Here is a 19955-nt window from a genome sequence, read left to right on the forward strand (position 1 = left end):
CAACCGGGATTTCTGAAAAACCTGAAATCTAGTTGTAAAATTGAGATTTTCAGTTATGTCGATTGTCATCCTTCACAGCCTTTCTTCCATTTATATCCGTTGCTGAGTCTAGACGATACAGGGCATACAAAACCCCCAAGCTGAGTAACCCTCAAACTGCTCCTCTTCCCAATGCCTTCCTCTGGGCTCGTCCCCAGCTGACTGTGTAGACTCCCGTGGGTTTTTCAGAGACGTCCTTTTGTTCAAATCTGTCAAGTCAGGGAGGCCTCAGTATGTTTAAACAGGAAGCAGTGCTGCTGGAGGCCCCGGGGCCAGAATAAAGAGAGCAATCAGGTTGGCCGGTCTCCCTAATGACTCAACAGCTTGCCGGTAGAAGAGCAGCCCCGGAGGCCTCCACACACTGGCTGGGAGGACTGCTGCGCTGTTGCCAAGGCATCCATCCGCAGCACGTGCAGGGTTCATAGACCTGAGATGGGGTTGTTGTTGGAGGAGGAGGAGCTAGAGCATTGACAAAAATAGGACTCTGTGGAAGTCTGTTGCATTCCAGGTGATGTCTATGGAGTGGATGTCTGTCTTTGTTCTCAACAGAACATACATTCGTAGTTGCCTGTGCAAAGTCTCTCAGGTGTGGGAGAACACAAACCAATTCCTTGTCAACAGCTGTGATATATGATGAAGCTTCTTATCTTTGTACACAATACCCTGACAGGAAATAAACAGAAGACCGCATGAGAGTAATTAGCCGATAAGGTGACACTGCTAATTAAAACAGATGATAGCACTGCTAACCTATAGCCAGGAGTAGCCCCAAGCACTGAGACTCTAATAGCCAGGAGTAGCCTCACACACAGGACGTGGTCTGAGACAATGGGCTTCCTCTCTAACAGAGCAAATAACCAGGTCATTTGGTGCTCAGATACCCAAGTGATGTGGTTTGTGGATAGGATACTCTATCTACAAGCATGTCACAAGTTTTCTTTATGTTGTAGCTAGCGACGTAAGGTTGGCTCGAGATGAAATGTTTATACCATAATACTCTCCTTGACCCTGCTAATTTCACTTTAAAGAGCCATTTTAAAATCTATAGGTAACATGGTGTTTGTTTCTAGAATGTTTAGTTGGACATTGCCAAGGATTATGATGAATATTCATCACTTACACAGTGTACATGTACTATATATACTTATTGTTATGTCTTCACATGCACTTGTGTAATTAATTATATCTGCCACTAAAGAATGGCACGTAGCTTTGAGGTTAGAGCGTCGGTCCAGTAATTTAAAAGGTCAGTGGTTTGAATCCCGGAGCTGACAAGGTGAAAAATCTGTTGCTGTGCCCTTGACCAAGGCACTTAACACCAATTGCTCCAAGGGTGGGGATATGCAACAACAAAAAACTCATTTAAATTCTACACTTGTACAAGTGTGTAACAGGACAAAGACTGTATAAGCTAAACAGACATTTGGGGGGTCTGTAACAGTCTGTCAACAGCCATTGAAATGGCTATCCAATCCCTTTTCCTTTCACTATCATTAGTTATGGTGAGAAATTGAAAGAATGGGTGTAAATTAACTCAGAAAACAGTATTTTTAGCTTAATCAGAATCCTGCCTCTGGGTGTGTTTTTTCTGACTGGAATTTAAAGTGACTGCGATTTACAGCTATAGGCTGCATTAACAATGCAAGCCAGCCCAGCGTTTTAAACTCCACGCTTAGAAGCAATTTATTCAACTGGAAGATATTCGCCTCAAGGCTCCATCTCTGACAGGAAGTGCTTCCTTATAAGGATGTGAATCTACTCCCCCATTTTTATATGTCATTTAGGACATGATTTTATCCAAAGGCACAGCAGGGAGTGCATACATTTTTGTATGGGTGGCCCCAGCAGGAATCAAACCTGCGATCCTGACATTTGAAAGTGCCATGCTCTACCAGTTGAACCACACGGGACCACATCACCATGATGTTTCATTTGTTATCGTACCATCCGTCATCGTTGTGTAGTCCCACGCCGGCCGACGTCGGTTTCCCTCCCCTGTAGACATGGGCCTAGCTGTGGCGATATTAATCATCTGATAGCCCACACACACACACAGAGGCACACCTAGCCTGCTGGTCATCTGTCCTCACCAGATGCACACACTGCCAAACACACACAGGGGACTGGCCCATCAGGGGAGAGGAGAGGGTGGCCTTGCTGCACAGACAGTGACAGGGTTGTGTGTGTTCCCTCCCAAAGCATTCCCTTAAAACAAACCCTAATGGATCAGTGATGATTACCACGCGGACATTGTCGGAAGCGCCGACGAGTCAGGCCGTGTCTTTCCAGATTCTTTTTTTTGACAGGACACTCAACAAAGCGTTGTGAAAACATCCTCATTAAAAGTTTGATGCCGTAGCTCTGTCCGTTCCATAATGGCCAGTCACACTTTGTTATATATGTCACATTTTATTATCTGCATCCCAAACTTCACCCTATTCCCTATACAGATCCCTGGTCAAAAGTATTGAACTATGTAGGGAATAGGGTGCCTTTTGGGACTCAGCCTTCGTCAGCACCCCTTACTTTGCTTGATTAATGATCCCAATCGTTAGCCAAAAGCTGCTGGAAACCCTCTGCTCACCATTTGTTGAAACGTCTGTCTGGCATTGGGAGTCGTGCACTATGTTTTAATAAATCTGTCCTAAAATGTGCAGAGAAGATATGGCTCATTCATTCAGGTCATTAAGAGTCTTGATAATCCAACATTCTTTTGATAAGAAATAGACGCATAGATATCAGTTGATGGTAATGGAGGTGGTTGTTGCATAGATATCAGTTGATGGTAATGGAGGTGGTTGTTGCATAGATATCAGTTGATGGTAATGGGGGTGGTTGTTGCATAGATATCAGTTGATGGTAATGGGGGTGGTTGTTGTATTAAATATCAGCATAGATATCAGTTGATGGTAATGGGGTGGTTGTTGCATAGATATCAGTTGATGGTAATGGGGGTGGTTGTTGCATAGATATCAGTTGATGTAATGGGGGTGGTTGTTGTATTAAATATCAGCATAGATATCAGTTGATGTAATGGGGGTGGTTGTTGTATTAAATATCAGCATAGATATCAGTTGATGTAATGGGGGTGGTTGTTGTATTAAATATCAGCATAGATATCAGTTGATGGTAATGGGGGTGGTTGTTGTATTAAATAGCAGCATAGATATCAGTTGATGGTAATGGGGGTGGTTGTTTCATAGATATCAGTTGATGGTAATGGGGTGGTTGTTGCATAGATATCAGTTGATGGTAATGGGGGTGGTTGTTGTATTAAATAGCAGCATAGATATCAGTTGATGGTAATGGGGGTGGTTGTTTCATAGATATCAGTTGATGGTAATGGGGTGGTTGTTGCATAGATATCAGTTGATGGTAATGGGGGTGGTTGTTGTATTAAATATCAGCATAGATATCAGTTGATGGTAATGGGGGTGGTTGTTTCATAGATATCAGTTGATGGTAATGGAGTGGTTGTTGCATAGATATCAGTTGATGGTAATGGGGGTGGTTGTTGTATTACATAGCAGCATAGATATCAGTTGATGTAATGGGGGTGGTTGTTGTATTAAATATCAGCATAGATATCAGTTGATGGTAATGGGGGTGGTTGTTGTATTAAATAGCAGCATAGATGTCAGTTGATGGTAATGGGGTGGTTGTTGTATTAAATAGCAGCATTGATATCAGTTAATGGTAATGGGGGTGGTTGTTGTATTAAATAGCAGCATAGATATAAGTTGATGGTAATAATTTTGCAGCCATACTCGGGGCAGTCATAATGATCGATCTATGCAAAAGGAAGCATCCTTGACAGCAGAAACATTTATAGATTATTGATTTCAACCAATTTAGTAATGCCATTAATGTGGAAACAAGATTGTTGCTTTAACATTTTTGCTCTTTCAGCCTTCTAGCTGAAAATCCATTTTTTGAAAATCAATTTCCATGAGAGAATAAGTTATTTTCATAAAGTATTGGTCTTAACGTTTTAAGGTTTCTTAAAGGCTCAGTGCAGTCAATAACGTGATTCTCTGTGTTTTAAATATATTTCCACACTGAGGTTGTGATAGTCATGTGAAAATTATGATAATGCCTTTTAATGTAAGAGCTGTTTGAAAAGACCACCTGAAATTTCAGCCTGTTTTGGTGTGAGGGAGTTTTGGCCTGCATGGTGACATCACCAGGAGGTGAATTAGTTAATAGATCAATAAGAAAGAGTTCCAAACCTCTCTGCCAATAACAGCTCGTTGTCAGTTTTCCCCTCCCCACTCAGGCCACTCCCAGACAGTCCTAGCTAAATTCTTGCTTGAGAAATTTTGTTAAGAAGCCAATTTTGTTTATTTTTGACCATTTTAATTGAAAACTTTTTTTAATGTCTAAAACCCAGCCTTGATTTCAACTATATACTACATGTTCCTGCATCATTGTAGTTAAACATATATTTCCAGTTTCCAATTTCCATATCGCCCAGCTCTCTTGCCAAACTATGATCCATGAGGCCGTTGGGATGCTCTCATCAACATGACAAAACAGCCTACACGATTAATCTTCATTTTGGGCGCAGTTTGTGTATGTGGAAAATTATGATCTGTTACATACTGTATGTTACAGCTTATTTTAAGTGTTGCGTAATGTTATAGCTCAATGATCAGAGCCCAGTCTTACATACTGTGCTGTCACAGTGTAGTAGGCAAGAGTAGTGTTGCATTATGTTCTCTGCACGTGTCTGAGGTGACCGAGTTCTAACCTCTGGTGTCGTGTCTGAGGTGATGAGTCGTGATGAGACAGAGGTCCACTGGCGCAATGCATTATGGTCTGTCCTTGATCACACTTAGGGGAAACTGCTCTCTCAGACAATGTCCGCCGCAGTGGACTGCTTGGTCGGCAAAAATCCACCACTAGCCTGCCGTTGGCTCTACAGCATTATGTCTCTCTGCTTCCCGGTTTTGGGTTTCTTATTCACCAGCAAAAATAAATAAAAATGAAATGGAACTGAATCGATCTCCTCCACTGCCTGCTTCCATCAGACACGACGGGGAAAAAACATGCAGCTTCAGCTCTCCAGCATTGTAACTAAATACCCCCTTGTTAAAAATAGCCTCTACCGCCCTCTTCTCTCATTAAGCCTCTGCTGCAATATGAACAATATTTCATACCGTTTCTCCCTGTCTTGACACTGGATTAAGCCTCTGCAAGTAAGGAGTGTGGTTACTGGTGACTGATTTGTACTGAATATTTACCGTTGCCGGTTCTAATGTATTCAATATGTTCCGATACATTTTAGATAACAATGCAGACTTTTTTGCTGATTAAATCACTGGCGGTAATGGAGTTTGTATCGATAGCTGGGTGACATTTTGAAAGGTCCCAAATAAAAGCTGAAAAGGTCAGTAATGGGGAATCTGATTTTTCCCCTCTCTGACTGGGAAATGACTCATATCTAACTGAGGAATCTTAGGTAGGCCAAGTTGCCTGTCTTGTAGTTGCAGTGCTGAAAATGTTTCAAACCTTCAAATAGAAACTGCCCCACAGTTTGGCCCCTGAAAGTTGGTGGGTTTAAAAATGGGTCATATTGTTGGAATGGTTGGCATTAATGAAGGGTAATAAGGCAAATTGTATCAACATTTATGCACTTGTCATTGTTTTAGTAGACTTGCCTACTTGATTTGTTAAGTGTCCTATTTAAAAAAAAATTAAAAAAATGTTGTGGCTTATTTCATCCCTAATGTAATTGCATCATCTCTGTGAGGAGATTTGTCATATATTAGCTACAGTCTATCTGTATGCAGAGGGGAACATGCATTCCTTTCTTTTACAATGAACAGGAGGTTTCAGACTCTTGATTGATGTTCTGCTCCTATTGCTGCATGCAGTAGACTTCATGGTGGCATAGCAAGTCATTTGATCTGGGGAAGATAAGCAATATGTTGCATTGTCAATTATTCAACCAGTGGTATTTGTTTACTGGGAGACAGCAGTATGGCCCCTAGAGATTGAACTGTAATGTCTCTCGGTGTAACATGTTACCTGATGGGGTCTGAGACCTATGAAATCATGACGTCATCTAAATAATAATGTACGAGTTAACTCGATTGTCTGTCAGGAAGGAGACACAGGCAACAGCACTACGCCGGAATAGCCAATGGGCCCTAAACGGTTCACATTGGCATCCGGGTCACGATCTGCTTACCATTGGATGGGGAACGCGTGAGTAACAGACATCATGGCGGGGAGGGTTTTTAAAAGGAGGAAATATGTGCACCAATGCTCACCTCGTCAGGCTGGAATTAACCAGTATGAAAAAGGGGTCGTTAAGCAGACAATTAGTATGTGAAGACACATTCCTTCTGCCCTTGTGGTGCTGGAGAGGCTCTGAGACGGGGCCATTTTAAAAAAAAACACCGTCAGGCTGACGAGAGCGTGCGTCCATGCCAAGAAGAATGCCTGTTTGTCACAAACACAATCTCGCTCTGGCAGGTGTCTGGATTACGCTTTGCATATTTGTTTGGTGAGAGGCGAGAACTCATTCCACCCCTCAGTCATTGAGCTCTGACATCTTTAAAATGCTTATGGGCTTTAAAGCAGTGCAGCCTGGTGAGGACCGGTAGTGGGGAGAGGCATTACAGACCTCCAGCACACAGTGCTTAGAACTCCAACCTATTGATCTACTGGGGCAGCACTGGTCAGAGCTGCTCCGATGGGCAGAAGAGGAGAAATGAGCCGCCACATTTCGAGACTTTTCAGAAACATCTCAGGTGAGCTCAGGGGCTCGAACTCCAATGCTTGTTTATTGAAGATAAGATTACCATTCTGAAATGCTTGTAGAAGTTTTGGAAATTATAGGTGAAAGTAATTAGGGTTAAAGTAATTAGATAGAGAGAAAGTAATGCAATCTTGAAGTAGGCTTTTTTTCTTGATAACATTTATTCAGAGATGTCTTATTCATGTTTGTTATATCGATGCTTTTAGTGTCTCTGCTGTTTTATTGTTGCATTTTTCAACTTTATAGGAAGTTTATGCTAATGGTTTTCATGTCTTACATCGTTGCTTTGGGACTTGTCTCCCGCTATTGGGCTCAGGAATAGAGCATTAATATTTGAGTTGCTGAAATGATCACTCTACCGAAAGAGGTGTTTTTGTTGTAAACATTTGCGTTCATATGTATAACTTTGTTATAAAGGTGTGTGTGTGTGTGTGTGTGTGTGTGTGTGTGAGAGCTTTTTGCAGATATATTCACTGTCAAGGATAGCTGTAGTCAATGAGCACATCCTGTCTGCGTGTGCTTCTAATGTTTGATTTACTATGTCTCTTATCATTATCGTCCCAGTCGTTTTCTATTCTGCTGTAACGAAGGGCACAGGTATAAAACGTGGTACATAGTAGCTTTGTGCTAAGAGCTAGTGTTCAGCTGATAACCCCCCAGGGGTCCACTAGGATGCCTAAGTCCATTTCTCTCCCGCTAATCACCCCCTGGTATTTTCCTGCAGCTGTCACCAGCACCACCCCTGCGGTGAAGACCTCTAGCCATGTGACGGCCTGCAGCGACAGCGAGAAGAACTACTGCGTAAACGGAGGGGAGTGTTTCACCCTGGAGGTCACCCCCGGCAGCACCAAGTTCCTCTGCAGGTAGAGCATGATGAAACACCATACCATTCCCACCCACACCACACACTGGATACTATTCCGTCTGTGTTCGACTTAGTTTTAGCTGATAGAATTCCTGATGGCGTATAGCAGTTTTTCCCTCCTATTTAAACAGACTGACTGTGCTTCCCCATAATGCGTCAAACACAGCATCCACATCACACACTAGATACTATGCTGACAATGTTTGACTTGATGTTTGATACAATTCCTGATGGCTTATTGCTGCTATTTCTTCATATTTAACTGTGCTCCCACATGTTGGATCATTCTAGAAGTTTGCCAAGTGCTAACTTCAGAACGCTACTATACTGTTATATGTCAAAAAGTTGCTTACAGTAGATGCTGTCATAACATTTGTTATCATTTTTGAAGTGAGAATGCTATGTTGTCAAGACCCATTAATGCCTGATATGATAGACGCCAGAGGTTTGGTGCCATTTAGGCCCCTGCGGCACGAAGTTTCATTTTAGAGCTCTACCACCAGCTCTGTGGGGAAAACGGAGCCTGGCAACATCAAACACTGCCTCGTCTTCGTCGGGAAATCGGAGGAAAGTTGCCAGGTCTTTTTACAGTAAAGCCGAGGTGTCGGCTGAATTTTGGGGGAGGTGGGTGAGCTTTTAGTGCTTTTTAAGTTTGTTTCGTTAGATTATAAAAAAAACTAATCACGGTTTTCAGTTTCGATTAAAAAAAATTCCACATGAAATGCATGATGAAATAATGACATTCAAATGATTTTAGAGTTTCCCTCAGTCATGGCCTGCCTTTTTACTGACGCTGACAGTGGGATGCAACCATTAATAAGAGCCCAATGATGGTAGTGAATGTCCATTACTGCTTTTCACTAATTAACCATTATGTATTCACATGACTTACTTTACTTAAATAAAACAAATTAAATTGTCTATATTATTAGGTTCTATTTGACGACTTTATTATTTTTTAATTCCTTAAAGTCATCATGTCATCTTTGCTCAGGCAGTGCCAGCCAGCCAGCCAGCCAGCCAGCTAGCCAGCCAACCATCTAGCGTTCTCTGTGCTCCCCATTGAACGAGTCATCCTATTTAGCTAGGCTAGTAGTAGCTAGCTGGCTGATTTTTAAATCATTTGACTAGTTCTTCAAAGTAGATAAGATACTTTCAAGACTGCTTATTACCAACTACTACAACTATCTGTCAGGTAGCTACCTCACCAACTGTATCTATCCCTCTCAATATCAATCGTGTAGCTACCTCACCAACTGTATCTATCCCTCTCAATATCAATCGTGTAGCTACCTCACCAACTGTATCTATCCATCTGGTCGTTGTTGCCGATTCCTTTCTCATGCAGTCTTCTACAGTATGGTCTGTCTGTATATGCGCCTCTGTCCGTAGGTGGAAAGAACAGTTGCAATGGATTATGGTCATTGTATTTAATTACCACGTTTCTGCGCTAAACTAGGTTGAATATTTGCCTAATGAAAACTACAAAATCAGCCCAGCGTGATTGTGTTTTGTCTCATTTTGTTATTTGTACTGTATGTTTTTCCATTTTTTTACGTTATTCTCGTTTTTTTTTTTACCCCTTTTTCTCCCCAATTTTGTGATATCCAATTGGTAGTTACAGTCTTGTCCCAACTCCCATATGGACTCAGGAGAGGCGAAGGTCGAGAACCATGCATCCTCCGAAACACGACCCTGCCAAGCCGCACTGCTTCTTGACACACTGCTCACTTAACCTGGAAGCCAGCTGCACCAATGTGTTGGAGGAAACACCGTCCAGCTGGTGACCGAAGTCAGCTTTCAGGCACCCGGCCCGCCACAAAGAGTCACTATGGGACAAGGAAATCTCGGCCAGCCAAACCCTCCATTAACCCTGACGACGCTGGGCCGATTTGCGCCGCCTCATGGGTCTCCCGGTCACGGCAGGCTGTGGCACAGATTCGCCACTCGGGAACCCTTGTCCCACATAGTTCTTGACTTCATTTCTCTCGTGAATGATTTGATTTCTCTCTAGAGAAATGGCGCATTGAGCATTGAGTAATGGACAAAATGGAATTCTAGTAATTAAACCGACGTCGGTCAATTCAGTTTTTTTTCGTTTTTTTCTTCATGTTTGGTTAATCGCTCAGCGCAAGTTTTGGGGTCAATCATTAAACAAACACCTGAGCAGAGATTAACAGAGTGTACTGAAGGGCTCTGCGCTTTGATGGGGCTTTTTGGGCGGCTATAGGGATAGCTGGATGGATGTCATGCTTTGCGTGACACTAGCTGGGCTGAGTGATGGGGAGAGCTGGGAGAACAGAACAGGTGGAGTTCCCGGGACTTATCCACAGCCTCCTCTGCATGTCTACATTATTAATATGGGCTCCTGTCATCGCCCAACCGCCACGCTCCAGTTCAGAACCCACAATCTATGTTGTATTTATTTATGAGATCTTTCCATCTTCTGCTCCATTTTCTTGTCCTCATTGGAACCAGTGCGCGTAGACCTGGGTCATGTTCATTGGGCATCAAACGGAGCAAAACTGACTGAAACCGTGAGGGACTACTTGTACTTGTCCAACAAGAGACGCTCATTTCAGTTTTCTGTTGCGAGACGTTTTGAAACGTTTTCCGTCGAGTGCCTTACTGTGCTGACATTGTGCTTCTGTCAACTTCAACCGTGTCCTAACATTGATTTATTCTCCAGCATAGCGCTCTTGTTTTCAAGGGTGTATTTCAGCCCTGATCTGAGCGATAGAGTCTACGAGAGACAGAGGGAGCTTTCTCAGTGCTAGAAGACTATCCCCCCTGTGCCTTCAGCCTCAGACTGTCAGTCTGAGAGCTTGGTGGTCTCAACAGAGCTCAGCTCAAGGCCCTTGAATCATCCCGAGCAGCATAAACTGGCCTTGTGACATGCACTGTACACACTCGGTATGAGAGGCAACGGCATGCATCCGAGAACCACCTCTCTGCAGTCCTGTCCACATTCTCCATCATCGTCATTTATATGAAATCTGAGGTAAAAACAAAATGTATTATCCGGACAAATTGAACAGGAAGGCATTGAAGTAGTGTAGGCTGCATCACATCCGGCGGTGATTGGGAGTCCCATAGGGCGGCGCACAATTGGCCCAGCGTTGTCCGGGTTTGGCCGGCATAGGCCGTCATTGTAAATAAGAATTTGTTCTTAACTGACTTGCCTAGTTAAATAAAGGTTAAACAAATACAAGTACACTGGTCTGACATCACTTCTAGCAAAGTGGGTGGCCCTGTAACAAGCATTCAGAGGTCCACTCTGCATAATTATCCAGTCAATATGATCATTTTTATCAACAGCAACTCACTATTTGTATTTTACGTCTTTTACATTTGTGGTTAGAACATCCAGTAGTTTTAAAAAGACATGTTGAGATGGTGATGCTGCATAGTGTCTTTCAACTGCGGCCCTTCTCATTACACCTCACGGTTTTATCACTTCCCTTACAGCAGCAAATGCATGAGGAGGGAAATATTACTGCAGCTCCTCTCTCTAAGTGCCTGACACAAGGCTTGACATTGCCAAGGATACACTTTGGCTCTGGGCCATCCAATACATAAGACTCTTACCATCCACCGCCAGATTGAGTTTCCTCTTAAATAGTTCAGTGACTAAGCACAAATATGCTTCTGTCTCCAACGGCTTTTGTATCCTTTAAGTAAGCCATGCAGATCGCTGTCACTGGAGGGAGGGGAGAAAAAAAAACATGTCTGTCTTCCTCCCCATTTTGGACGTTATGGATCCTTAGAAATAACTGAGGAAATAACCTGTCTGCCAGGGGTCGCCGGGGAGCCCGATTTTGCTGAAGCCTGAACAGTTGGAGCAGGGATTCTCTAGCAGGCACACAGCGTGGGAGGGTCAGAACATCGTGGAAGCAGCGCTCTACATCCTAATCCCCTCCTCCATTATTTATAGCAAATTAAATAGATATAGCCAATATGAATGTGTCTTTGACCATGGTCTTTTTTTAAATGCCGTTCAATTCTAATAACGTCCTCATGATGCTGTTGTCATGGGCTGGCCTTGTCAAAATCTCCCTTAAAATTATTGAACTACACTGAACAAAAATATAAAGGCAACATGCAACAATTCCAACGATTTTACTGAGTTACAGTTCATATAATAAAATCAGTTCATTAGGCCCTAATATATGGATTTCACCTGACTGGGCAGGGGCACGGCCTGGGTGGGCCTGGGAGGGCATAGGCCCACCCACTGGGGAGCCAATCAGAATTCGTTTTTCCCCACAAAAGGGCTTTATTACAGAGAGAAATACTCACTTTCATCAGCTGTCCAGGTGGCTGCACTCAGACAGTCCCGCAAGAAGAAACCAGATGTTGAGGTCCTGGGAAGGTGTGGTTATACGTGGTCTGTGGTTATGAGGCCTGTTGGACGTACTGCCCAATTCTCTAAAATAACATTTGAGGCAGTTTATGGTAGAGAAATGAATGTTTCATTCTCTGGCAACAGCTCTGGTGGACATTCCTGCAGTCAGCATGCCAATGGCACGCTCCCTCAAAACTGGAGACATCTGTGGCATTGTGTTGTGTGACAAACTGCACATTTTAGAGTGGCCTGATATTGTTCCCAGCACAAGGTGCACCTATGCAATCATGTAGTTTAATCAGCTTCTTGATATGCCACACCTGTCAGGTGGATGGATTATCTTGAGAAATGCTCACCAACGGGGATGTAAACACTTGTGCACAAAATTTGAGAGAAATAAGCATTTTGTGCATGTTGGAAAATTTCTGGGATATTTTATTTCAGCTCATGAAACATGGGCCCAACACTTTACATGTTGCGTTTATATTTTTGTTCGGTGTAGATTTCCACTGGGGAGACTGATTTATCTTGCCACTCATTCAGGACTCCCATTCTAGTGCATTTGGGATACATGCCACTCAATATTCAGAGATTTTACAGTACTGTACCTAAAAACAGTCACTGACCTCTGTTATGGTTAAACCAGCATACATACCAGCTACAACTATCAGTTCCCTTCTATTTCTCATCCCTCTCTCCTCTCCTCTCTATCCCCCTTTTTCTTTCTGTGTTTGAGAGAAAGGGCTTGCCCAGCAGCCAGCTGCTGAGACCATGTAAGAGCTGAGGCACAGCTGGACTGGCTTGTTAGTCTCTCTCTCTCTCTTTCTCTCTCTCTCTCTCTCTCTCGCTCTCTCTTTCTCTCTCTCTCTCTCTCGCTCTCTCTCTCTATCTCACGCCACAATCTATCTCACGCCACAATCTCTTCTTTAGCAGGGCTTTACTCAGCCTCCTGCTCTGTCATCAGTCACCAGATGGCCAGCTGAAAAGTCTCCGTTCAGAAGCGACCAGTGTTCGCCCCTAAAACCACACTTTAATGCATGCTTCAGTACACAAACTGAACTTACAAATGAAGAAGTTTAGAAAAAGGCTGTTTTTTTTTCTTCTAAAAACTGCAATGTTTTTATTAGCAAAATCTGTAGTGATTTAGATTGTATTGAAAGGATTCATTTGTTCATGTGCCGCCACTTGGTAGACGTTACATCAGGCACAGGGTGGTGCCACCCATGTCTTATTGATGCCTCTGTCTGAAGTGGTTTACTGCTGTCTTAGTCATCCAACCTAACACTATCGAGGTAATTACAAAGGGTACATCTGAAGCACTATAGCTACTGTGTTTTACACAGATGTACACTATACTGGGGGGAGTGACAGGTAGCCTAGCGGTTAAGAGCGTTGGGCCAGTAACCGACAGTTCGCTGGTTCCAATCCCCGAGCCGAATAGGTGAAAAATCTGTCTGTGCCCTTGAGCAAGGCACTTAACCTGAATTGTTCCTATAAGTGGCTCTGGATACGAGTGTCTGCTAAATGAACAAGATTTTAAATGTATAGGCAAAAGTAGACAAAATATGAACAGGTAAGTCAATGGAAGTGCTGGATTGGAACTGTTGACCTGGATTCCATGCATTTGTGTTTCCGTGCATTTGTTTTTGCCTGTGTTACATCTGTGTACTGTGTCAGTGCTGTGTTGTGCGTCTCACTCCCTCTCTGCCCCCCCCAGGTGCTTAACGGGATACACTGGGAATCGATGTCAAGCCACTGTGCCTGTGAGAGTCAGAAACCCAAAACGTATGTGCATTCAAGTGAACCCAGCCACACGTGTCATCTCTGGTGTTTCATCCCTGTTCCAAAGTTCCAATCACTGTCTCTCCAAGAGCCAGACGGCCAATCCATCCGTCCCCATGATTCGTTTAGGACAGGTGTGTGTGGAGTGGAGAGGCCTACAGATTACTAATAGACACACACACACTTTGATCCTGACTCAAATTCTCATCCGCTTCTGTGCTGATGCCTTTCTAAATTGATGGAAAGAGGTTGATAATGGGACAAATATTCGGGCAATGTGTCCACAGCTAATTGTAATTCATTCAATCTCCCTGGCATCAGAATGCACGAGCTAAACATTTGCTGAAACTTGAGGCCTGTTGAATAAGACATTGATTGGGACTTTTCTCTCAAGTACGTATGTTTTTCGCAAACATGACTGATGGCGATGTTTGCGAGACATATGGGTCGTCCTGACAACACCAGCGATGCGCGTGGGTCTTCCGTAGATCTGGTGTAAACTCATCTTTTCTTCTCTCTTCTGTCTGTCACTCTTCTGTTTCCCTCTCAGGTGTCCAAATGAATTTACTGGTGATCGCTGCCAAAACTACGTAATGGCCAGTTTCTACAGTACGTCTATTTCCTCTTCCTGTCTGTGCTTTTGATTGGAGCATGCTCAATCAGCGCTACTTCCTGTTGCTTCGTTTTCCTCTCAGGTTCTTTAGACAGACTTTTAGGTTTTTGTGTTTTTTATTATGTTGTATGTATCCCATACCTGCATGATAAGAGGATTTTGCCTTGTTTTGTTGACTTGGATGTCATTTGAAACCGTTTGAAGCGTTCTAGTTAACTGATTTTGTGTTCGTTATGTCACTCAAAATTATAGAAGAAGGAAAGTGAAACTCAAAGGGTATATTCAGCTTTCCAAACCGGGACCTTCAAATATGAGGCAGGGGACAGTAGTGTAGTTTGCAATATTAAAAAAGCTCTGTGTTGATACTCATTGCCTATGACCGGGAACAATCTCAGTAAGATATCAGGTTTGAGTTGATCTTTAATAACAAGGCAATATATTTTCTTCCCTGAAGAGCAATAACACTTATGGTAGGTGTGTGGGGGTCATTGTGGATTATGGAGGCACTGTAAAGAACTGAACAGACCCTGTTAAAGAGACCTCTTTGATGTCATGGAGAGGCCAAGAGGGAGATGAATGGCAGCTGCCCAGGCACTGGGCTCCAGTGCACTTTATCACTCTGACTATCCCACTCACCTTACAGCCCAGTAGCCTCAATTACCAGAGGTTACCTGGCAAAACAGCAAACAACCATGCTTTCATCTCCGAGGCGGAAGGAAATAAATCTTCCCATTGAGATGTAAATGTAACTCGGAGCGTGGAGGAACAGAGAGTTATATTTTGGTTCTCCCTGAGATGTCAGCTAGTGTATTGGAGGAACTAATTAATGGAATGCTGCTGTTGCAATCTGTTCGTTTCATCGTCGCAGCCCACTCCTTCTCCTCCCAGTCGGTGGCTTTTATCTAGCCAGGGACAAACGCCCTGTCTGGAACTACAGTGGTGGCACGCTGCCAGCTATGCAACAGGAGACCCTTACTGCTGCAGAGGAGGAGGAGGGATGCTGGTGGTGTTGTATAACACGAGAAAGGAAGCTCTATCCTTGACGATCAGGAAGTATTCTCCAAATGGACGGGCGAGGGCTTTAATAAAATATTTAACATTACTTTTGTACTTTTGTACCAAATACTTTTGTATGGCTGTTGCCAAAACAGTCTTCTTTTTTTTTTACGTTCGCTGTGTGAACACAGCCGAGGTTGGAGAGGACCGATGTGAAGAATGACTCGTCAGCAGTTCATACGAGCTGAGACCTCTATTTACCCTTCGCCTCCTGGCAAGGTCTGCTGTGGGACACTGGCATGCTACTCAAAATGGAGGCATTTGTGGCGCCCACTTAGAGTCTGTTTAGAGTAGTCTTTAGGGAAGAGTCTTTTGCCTCGTATTTGACTTGTCCTTGATTGACCCAGCGAGAGTAGTTGAGGGTGTTGTTGGTATTGATTGTACTCTACTCTCCTGAGGGGTGACGGTTACCTATGACCATATAGTGAAAGTTACAGACCCTATGCAACTCGGTCAGCGGTCATACTATAGTGAAAGCGGGAGCGTAGCCTAGTGGTTAGAGCGTTGGACTAGTAACTGAAAGGTTGCAAGGTACAGCTGACAAGCTGACAAGGTAAAAATCTGTCGTTCTGCCCCTGAACAAGGCAGTTAACCCACTGTTCCTAGGCCGTCATTGAAAATAAGAATTTGTTCTTAACTGACTTGCCTAGTTAGAGGTTAAAAAAAAGCAGGACTTTGATATTGGTAAACAATGAGATGAGTCATTGAATTGAAAACATAGTGGTTGTTATTGTTGTCCCACACAATGTTTAAGTAAAGAACATGCGTAGGTTACCACGGAACATACTTGTAACCTACTGCCTGATTATTATGACAATATTTTGCCTAATATGACAATGTTTTGTCACATGAGCATAATGCAACTAAATCTAATCCCATTTATAACCCAGGATAAGGTAAAGTATTGTTACTGGGCCAGTCATATGAAAGGTGCCTTGGAGCTTCTACGCTGGGGCTTCACAAGCCAACATGACAAAGGACGCTGCTCACGTGCAGACCAGTCATCATGTTGTTTATGTTCTGCATAGTTTTTTTAAAGACAAACAAGACATTTGAATATGTCAGAATTACTCAAGAATAAATATGCATTATGTTCCTATACTAAGTGTTATAATGAAATTGTACCTCCTTCGATAACACAGCTATTAACTAAATAACAGCATGTTAAGATAATTGTAGCCTATTGTCAAAGAAAGAATCAGATCACAGTAAGTTTGTAAACATCACAGTAAGTTTGTAAACCCTAACAATGAATAATAGATCCTCGTCCTTTACATCAAGGATGTTCAAGTCAATGGATAAAGCTATCTAAATGCACAAACATTTTAACCATGGCTTTTACTCCTGTTGAGCCATTGTCCAGTTAAACAGTTGAAAGCTCTGCTCTTTTTCTATACCAAAGTCTTGTATTTGATGTTGGTCACTAGGATATGTTATGCAGTATTACATTTAAAATGTTCTATTTTTCTTATTTGTTTATTCCTGGAAACATATTTAACAGGCATGGCTGTTGATCCGAGTAATGACAAATGAGAATTTGGTATGACTAATATTGACTTTTGTAGGGAATGGAAACAGTGCATGGTCCTCACACAGCATGAGGTAGTGTTTACCAGGGAACGACAAGTGCCCTAACTAGTGCCCCTTAACCTGCCTAATTGACGTGTAGTGACATTACCATTGATAATGCAAGCAAAGTGATGTTTGCATGCGCATGCCACTGGACTGAGAAAGTACCTCTCACCTTAACGATTAGCAGATGGATACATTTGAATGCATTTTTGATGAACTCGGTATTCAATGGGTTTAGGTTTTTGATCACTTTTCGTAGTTGTGGTAAAATCATCTTAACACCTGTAAGTATCTAATAAAATGGATAATCACATAAGATACTTTAAATAGAAGTACAGTACACTTAAGCATTTTCTCCTTAAAGGAAAAGTTCACTTTTTTTTTTTAAATCTATTTTTTAATGTAAATGGTATGTTATAGAAGTGTCCAGACACTTTTTTTTTCGGGGCGATTTTCACTTGGTTTTGACAAACTTACCCCACCAGCCATTGACTTCCTCACGCTCGTTCTGGAGTGTCAAGGCAGCGATTAAAACATTTAACAAAGTTGAAAGTGAAACATTACGAAGTGGAAATTGCCCCCCAAAAAGTGTCTGGACACTTCTACATAACATGCCATTTACATCAATTCTGATCATACTGTAGGTTTCCTCTAAGATGATTCTAGAATGATTCTACGTGATGAAAGAGTTGGGTATTATGCACCACTTTGATCTCCACATTCCATTCTCTGTAGAAACACTGATTAGCCATTTGATGAGCAATATAGTTCTGAATAACACCTCGTCTGAAAAATACCTCTTCTCTTTTCTTTTTGTCACCTTTCTGCATTGGCAGAACATCTTGGGATTGAATTTATGGGTATGGATCGTTCCTTCCTCTTTAGTTTGCAAATGTAGGATTAGAAGCTTGAGCCTGCCCCCCACCCCCCCAAACTCCAGCCAGTTTCCTTGTGCCAATGAAGGGATCATACAGGCATAACATAACATACCATATTTGTTATAGAATGATAAACACACATACACATTGCAATATGTAGCTCAAATATGCTAATGACACCTTCAAATATACTTTTTGGGAAACCTCAACGTGATAGTGTATAGTCGAATTAACCCGCACACATACAAACTAAGTGTAGGTCCTAAAATGACCACCATAAACTCACATTAGACTTATACAAGCATCTGAACTACAGTACACTAGCTCTTGTGACTGTGTAAGACACACATTTATATAAGCTAGGTGGCCAGAGAGGCTGCAGTGTGGTTATACTGTATGATCAGATTCCCTTCAACTCTTGCTTTTGCCGTTACCCTGAACCCTCCTCTGTTCCACCCAGTGTTTAGCATGTCATGCCAAATACACTGACGGCATCCTCCCTTGCTACCCCTTTCATTTCATCTCTTTCCTTCCGGTCTTCCTATTTCCTACTGTACCATGTGGATGTATGTATGTGTCCATCACCCCAACTGTGTCCCTTTTTGTTCTCCTGTCATCTCATGGTTCCTACCCTTGTCTCATCAGTGATGGCAGTTTTTGCTGTGTCTTTTTTAAATGATGTTGTTGCTAACTCTGAACAATTGACAAATGATTGTTTTTCATTTAAAAGACTGATTGTTTGTAGAATAATTTGTTCACAGGACACCTAATACCTCAGCGAACCAACCATTTTTTTAAAAATAGGAGCAAAGTATGAACTAGGTGCGATAACGGAACAGTTCGTATAATTATACACTGAACAAAAATATAAACGCAACATGCAACAATTTCATCTATTTTATTGAGTTACAGTTCATATGGCAGAAATCATCAATTTAAATAAATGCATTAGGCCCTAATCTATGGCTTTCACATGACTGGGAATACAGATATGCATCTGTTGATCACAGATACATAAAAGAAATGGGCCTCACAGTGGGCCTCAGGATCTCATCCCGGTATCTCTGTACATTCAAATCGCCATCGATAAAATGCAATTGTGTTAGTTGTCCGTAGCTTATGCCTGCCCATACCATAACCCCACCGCCACCATGGGGCACTCTGTTCATAATGTTGTCATCAGCAAACTGCTCGCCCACACGACACCATACACGTGGTCTGTGATTGTGAGGCCAGTTGGACGTACTGCCAAACTTTCTAAAACGACGGGAGAAATGAACATTCAATTCTCTGGCAACAGCTTTGGTGGACATTCCTGCAGTCAGCATGCCAAGTGTATCTGTGGCATTGTGTTGTGGTTGTGTAATGATCATTTTTGTTGTTGTATTTTACCCCCTTTTTCAATTACACAGCCACTAAAATATGTAGTTTTGTCTCACAATGCCTCATCGCTGCAACTCCCCAATGGGCTCGGGAGAAGGAAAGGTCGAGTCACGCCTCCTCCGAAACATGACCCGCCAAACTGTGCGCCTTAACAACCGCCGCTTAACCTGGAAGCCAGCCTCACCAATGTGTCGGAGAAAGCACTGTTTGAACTGACGACCGAAGTCAGCCTGCAGGCTCCCGGTCCGCCACAAGGAGTCGCTAGAGCACAATGAGCCAAGTAAAGCCCCCCTGGCCAAACCCTCCCCTAACCCGGGCGACACTGGGACAATTGTGCACCGCCCTATGGGACTCCCAGTCACTGCCTTGGATCAAACCCGGGTCTGTAGTGACGCCTCAACCACTATGATGCAATGCCTTAGACCGCTGCGCCACTCGAGAGGCCCCATGATTCTGCTTTAAATCAGCTTCTTGATATGGCACACCTGTCAGGTGGATGGATTATCTTGACAAAGCAGAAATGCTCACTAACAGGGATGTAAATACATTTATGCACAACATTTTTTGAGAAATAAGCTTTTAATGCATTTGGAACATTTCTGGGATCTTTTATTTCAGCTCATGAAACATGGGACCAGCACTTTACATGTTGCATT

General features: G+C 42.8%; 1 protein-coding gene across 7 annotated transcripts in view; it reads left to right on the forward strand.

The window, feature by feature from the left end:
• The window catches only part of nrg1 (neuregulin 1), a 163954-nt gene that overhangs the window by 133963 nt on the left and 10036 nt on the right, over positions 1-19955 (forward strand). For 3 of the 7 annotated variants that reach the window (XM_014144413.2, XM_014144482.2, XM_014144465.2), the window contains 3 exons: positions 7530-7668; positions 14348-14406; positions 17875-17898. In XM_014144413.2, the coding sequence (XP_013999888.1) occupies positions 7530-7668; positions 14348-14406; positions 17875-17898 (222 nt within the window). Of the gene's footprint in view, positions 1-7529; positions 7669-13732; positions 13801-14347; positions 14407-17874; positions 17899-19955 lie in introns of all 7 variants that reach the window. The other 4 variants (XM_014144433.2, XM_014144441.2, XM_014144472.2 and 1 more) reach the window with 2 other exon arrangements.

The sequence above is a fragment of the Salmo salar genome, chromosome ssa01, assembly GCF_905237065.1.
Source record: "Salmo salar chromosome ssa01, Ssal_v3.1, whole genome shotgun sequence".
Classification (NCBI taxonomy): domain Eukaryota; kingdom Metazoa; phylum Chordata; class Actinopteri; order Salmoniformes; family Salmonidae; genus Salmo; species Salmo salar.